This window comes from Lactuca virosa, chromosome 7, assembly GCF_052849685.1.
Source record: "Lactuca virosa cultivar CGN04683 chromosome 7, Lactuca_virosa_CGN04683_v6, whole genome shotgun sequence".
Taxonomy (NCBI): Eukaryota; Viridiplantae; Streptophyta; class Magnoliopsida; order Asterales; family Asteraceae; genus Lactuca; species Lactuca virosa.
This window is the reverse complement of record NC_136432.1, coordinates 178,685,824-178,691,581: the sequence shown is the minus strand read 5'-3', so window position 1 is coordinate 178,691,581 and position 5,758 is coordinate 178,685,824. Positions and strand designations below refer to the sequence as shown.

General features: G+C 32.8%; 1 protein-coding gene across 1 annotated transcript; it reads left to right on the top strand.

Annotated features, from left to right (window-relative positions):
* The first annotated feature begins 1,937 nt into the window (after positions 1-1,937).
* On the top strand, positions 1,938-5,108 carry LOC145124939 (RING/U-box superfamily protein). Its single transcript, XM_079060418.1, has 9 exons — positions 1,938-2,122; positions 2,261-2,597; positions 2,691-2,742; positions 2,828-2,873; positions 2,966-3,047; positions 3,138-3,282; positions 3,496-3,586; positions 3,743-3,809; positions 4,259-5,108. Exons 2-9 carry the CDS (start codon positions 2,406-2,408, stop codon positions 4,814-4,816), a joined length of 1,233 nt encoding a protein of 410 aa, XP_078916544.1. The 5' UTR covers positions 1,938-2,122; positions 2,261-2,405; the 3' UTR covers positions 4,817-5,108.
* Positions 5,109-5,758: the final 650 nt, after the last annotated feature.

The following is a 5,758-nucleotide window of genomic DNA, read 5'->3' as shown; positions in this document are numbered from 1 at the left end:
GTCACGTCACTATTTAATGACGTGGCACGCGCCGCTACCATTCAGTAGCCGCGCCACGTGACTCTCCCAAAACCCAATCCAAACTTATCTTAAAAAAAAATAAGAGATAGACCACATACCATGAACAAGGGTTTACACGCCTCATAGTGAAAGATGACATGCTATCATAGAATATGTTTAGTTCGCGTACCATAAACTTATTTTTTGCTAAGTTTAAACACTTAAATAATACCAAATAATACCAATCATACACGCACATAATCCATAAACTATAGAGATGTTTAAGCTCATGTATATGTAGTTTTCAAAATTAATGTGTAAATACTAACAATAAAGGAAAATATTAGAGTGCACGTTTAAAATGGAAAGCAACACGAATCTTTCAACATAGCAAGCTAAAGTCATCAACGCAATCAATCCGCTTCAAGCATGTATTTAGATCGCATGTACATCATTCATTATCTAATCATTAAGGAAAAAGTAATTATTGTATACATTAATATACAATTTAAAAATCAAAGCCTTGTTAAAATGGGTACGTTAAGTACCAAATAATGGTTTAGAATACGTATGTTAGACGATTTTGTTATAAAAATCTTAAACTAGATTTGCAGCAGACATAAAATTAAGATATTATTTAAATCAATATCTAATAAGTTTTATGAGTTAAAATGGAATGAAATCTGAAAATGAAGGATGAAAAAAGGGGAGAATAAAAAAGAAGTGGAAGAATCAAGTAATTGAGTGGAGAAAGCAAAGGTACCGTACACGCATCCGAAGAAGGCGCGTGGACAAAACCCCCTTTTCGATTCTTTACTTGGTCTCCTCCTCTTCTTTTGTATTTTTATGAAATGATGGTCAAATGTTCTCCTATAATATAATTAATCATGTATTAAATTTGGATACTTATTATTTTAAATATGAAATATGCAAAATTAATATTCTTTGAAAACAAAATAAGTATTAGATCTATATAAAAAATTATTTACTTTAAAATATAAATTGTATTATTTATGATCTTTACATTTAAATATTCCCATAACATGTCAAATTTTACTTACCTTTATGTTTAAGTTTCAAAATTCAATTCTTATATGTGTAATTATTTTTTTTACTCTATGCTTTATCGTCTATTTCGATATGTTTTTTTTTTTACTTTATTTTGTTGTAGTTTGTATATATGTTTGTTACACTCTACAATTAGCTAGGATGAGAGAAACCTTCTCAATGAAATCCCTAATTTTCCAATTTCTGACCTAAAAAATTAACGAGTGACACATCTCGTTTATCTTGTTTTACAGTATATGATATACATTACTAATATTACAATTATATTGAAATCACACATACATATATATTTAATATTTTTATTTTATATAAAAATAATCAAATTATATTTATTTATTTAGGATCCGCATGAGATGTTTTAGCCCGAACATGTTTTTCAACCCCACTATTCTTTTGAAAACTAAATGAGGGTTAAACTCACCTTTGACTTAAACTTAATCCTAAAAGAATATTAAACTTAATTCACCTTTAACTTAAACTTTATCCTAAATGAGGGTTAAATTCACCATCTTGTTAGAAGATTTAAATTTTATTGTTGTAGATAATAAAAAAAATTCCTATACACTTTACATTAGATAATTATACAAAAAAAAAATTTACCCAAAAAGAATTACACATGTGAAATAACATAATGATAATTATGAATACTTTACATTAGATAATTATACTAAAAAAGATAACTCTATCCAAATAGAATTACACATGTGAAATATACTAAAAAAGATAAATCTACCCAAACAGAATTACACATGTGAAATAACAAAATACGATAATTATGAATTATAATTATGCATAATCCAAATAACAATTACTCAATATTAATAAGTTAACATGATATACGCACAAAGCCACAAACAATACCCACTCTCTCTTTCTCTCCCACACCACACGCGTATATAATCAGAGAAAGTTCTGATCGTGTCCCCTCTTCTCCTCTACAAATCTCTCGATCTCCATACCGGAACCCCCTTCTCTCTGTTATATCTAACCAACCTCCACGCACGTTTATCGATTTCCCTCAACACCATCTTCATCCAACTTCAACAAATTCAAGGTTTTCTTCAACTTGGTTCTTGCTTATTCACATTTCCCAGCTCAAATCAACTCCCAACTCCCCCTTTTTCTAATTTCATTTGTTTCTTGATATATGTACAAGTAAAAACTTTCCTTCTTTCTACTGTCGGTTTTGCAGGATGTGTTGGGCATCGGATTTCTTGTTCCAAGAACGTGGTTTTGTGTTCTGGGGAATTCTATTGTGATTGGTCAAATTAGAAATTAGGGTTTTGTTACAAAATTGAAGTAGAGATAGAGTTGATTTGGGTTTTGTTTGATCTTGAATGGGGAATAAGTTGGGTAGGAGGAGACAGCTAGTGGACGAGAAGTATACAAGACCTCAAGGGCTGTATCAACACAAGGATGTAGATCACAAGAAGCTTCGTAAGCTTATACTTGATTCCAAGCTCGCTCCTTGCTATCCCGGAGATGATGACTGCAGTTGCGATCTTGAAGAATGCCCGATTTGTTTCTTGGTCTGTGGCTCTGTGCTATTAAATTTTACAGGTGTATTTGTTTCAATTTCGTCTTTCTGATACGTTTATTTCCATTTCTGAACCATTGTGCAGTATTATCCAAGTCTAAATAGATCGCGATGTTGCACAAAAGGCATCTGTACAGGTAAATATCATCTGATTGTATCATTCAAGTTACGCTCTTTGAAAACAATACGATTATATCATTAACATTTTCGTTATTCAATCAGAATGTTTCCTACAGATGAAGACCCCAAATTCTACACGCCCTACGCAGTATCCTTATTTGGTGTTCAATTATCATTATTGTTTTCTTCTTATTGTTCCAAATTATATATTTCTTGTTTTCTATTCTTAACAATACCAAGATGCCCCTTTTGTAAAACGTTAAACTATGCTGTGGAGTATAGAGGGGTGAAGACTAAAGAGGAAAAAGGGCAGGAACAAATTGTAAGCACTAGGCTTAGTTAACCATCATTCTATTGGTTATCTTTTATTGCTCAATTTTATATTTTTTTGTATTTTTATATTGTCTTTTAGGAAGAACAAAGGGTGATAGAAGCAAAAATAAGAATGAGACAACAAGAAATTCAAGATGAAGAGGAAAGAATGCTAAAAAGACAAGAGAGAAGCTCTTCAAGCAGGATAATTGATTCAAATGAGGCTGAATATTTCTCTAGAGCAGGTTTGTAAACATAATGCTAGAAATATAATCATTTGTTTTTACACATAATCACAATATAATTGCACTTTTTTTTTACCAATAATAGCAATGTATTTACATTCCCTATATTGGTAGCAAAATGAAAGTATGTTGTTATTATGGGTTACATATTGCTAGTATTGTAAAAATGTAACTATCAAGGGTAAAAAATGTAAATATGTTTCTATTATGCAGCAACGTCTTCTTCAGAAGGTGAGGAAATTGTTTCTGCTCCAAATTCAGGTGTAACAACATTTAGACATCCTCAACGCCCTAGAGACAACAGGTATCCAATTATCTTTTATATATTTTCAAATATTACAACATTTTATAAATATTGTTTTTTTTAGGCTGAAAAACATTCTAAATGACACTATATGATATTTAAAAATATAACGCTAATGAAAAAAAAAATACATGACAAAAAATTATATAAATGCAGAGATGACGAGTTTGACCTTGACCCCGAGAACATAATGCTAATGGAAGCCATCTGGTTGTCATTTCAGGTACAATTATATAAATACGAAAATTATTCTTATATATTTTTATTTATTTATTAATGAGTAAATTACACGAATAGTCCCTATGGTTTGGGCTAATTTGCGCGCTTGGTCCCTAACTTATTTTTTTAACTCGGAAGGTCCCTACTATTTGTTTTTGTTACGCGCTTGGTCCCTGTCTTACCTAAAATGACTTATTTAAATTGGGAATAATGGTGGGGTAGGTAAAGTAAGGTGAGTGGGTGGGGGTGTGTTTATTTAAATAAATTAAAAAATCAAGGAAAAAATAGTCTTTTTAGGTAAGACAGGGACCAAACGCGTAACAAAAACAAACAGTAGGGACCTTCCGAGTTAAAAAAATAAGTTAGGGACCAAACACAAAAATTACCCTAAACCATAGGGACCATTCGTGTAATTTACTCATTATTAATTATAAAATATTTTATTATACATAGGAGGATGGAAAACACCAACGCCACAATCCGAATTATGGCGACGCAGCGCAATTAGCAAAATACGCAACGGAAGTTCGCGTTCTCGCGTCCATGGCCCCACAAGCTGAGTCATTATCATCTTCATCCTCATCCTCATCGCCTTCCGGTGGTCTAGCGTGCGCCATAGCTGCCCTCGCCGAACGCCAACAACTGGGTGGCGAATCTTCCACCAATTACAACAACTACAATGGAAACATATCATCAACATACAACATCATGCATCCCGTATCCACCTCACTCAATACCCATCTTCAAGATGCAGGATGGGGAGACAACAACAATAACAATAACAACAACAACAACAGTCATGAACAGATGGGTGAAAGTGAAACTTCATATGGGTATCATCATGATAATAATAATGAGTATGGGGGACAAGATGAGATGGAGGGTGGTGGTGGAGGTGGTGGAGGTATAGTTCCTGAGAGCTTTGAGGAGCAGATGATGTTGGCAATGGCGGTTTCATTGGCGGAAGCTCGAGCTAGGAGTAGTAGTGCACCGGAGGTTGCGTGGATTTAGTTTAATGTTTGTTGGTGGTGTATACAATGTGTAAAATTGGGGAAAAAAATTGAGTGTAGATTTGTGGTTAGAGGTTTGAGATTTGAATCATGGAAGTAGAACGATACAGACAGAAAGACATATAGGTCAATTTCCCCCCTCCCTTTGTATTGAAATTTGAGAGTTTGTATGATTGGTTGTTGTTGATGGGAGGATTTGGAATTGGGTTTGAAAAGTGAAGTTGATCATCATCTTTGGAATCTTAAAGAAATGTGCAATTTACCATTGAATTTTTAATCTTGTTGTTGGTTTATGAACCCCAAAAAAGTCTTTTGGATTGACGACGTCTTAAACCGAATATTCCTTTAAAAAAAAAACAAAAAACAAACCATCTCCTAAAGGACTAGAGTACCTCACAAAGCAAGATAGAAAACCTAGAAAAGTTATACAAATCCACCAAAAGTTGGATTGGGCATCCTAGTTTGTAGAGAAAAAAATGATAAATTTTTTTGATTTTTTGGACATTTTGTACTTGGGCTCGATAGATGTATGGTTCCATTTCTATTAGGTAGAAGAACATCTTTTAAGGTTATTATCTTTGTGTGAAGGATTTGTCTCGTCCTTTATTGTGCAATCTCTTCAAAAAAAAAAAAAAAGGCATTTTAAGTTTTATAATGTTGCACATGAATTGAAAGCCCACATCTTCTACTATTTTTCTTTTGCTTATGATGTTTGGGGAAAAGCAGCGGGTGCGCTGTTGCTGTTTTAGTGATTTTCAGTAGGTTTTTCAGATTTCATTGTCTCTTGCTTTCAACAAATCGAAACAAAAGATGTTTGTTGCGTTAATCTTTTTGGTGCTTTGGCTTATTTGGAACTCTTAGAAGAGGCTTATTTTTTTGGGGGTAAAAAACATCCTCAACACCTAAGATACTTGATGATATCCATATGTTGTCTTTTCTTTGG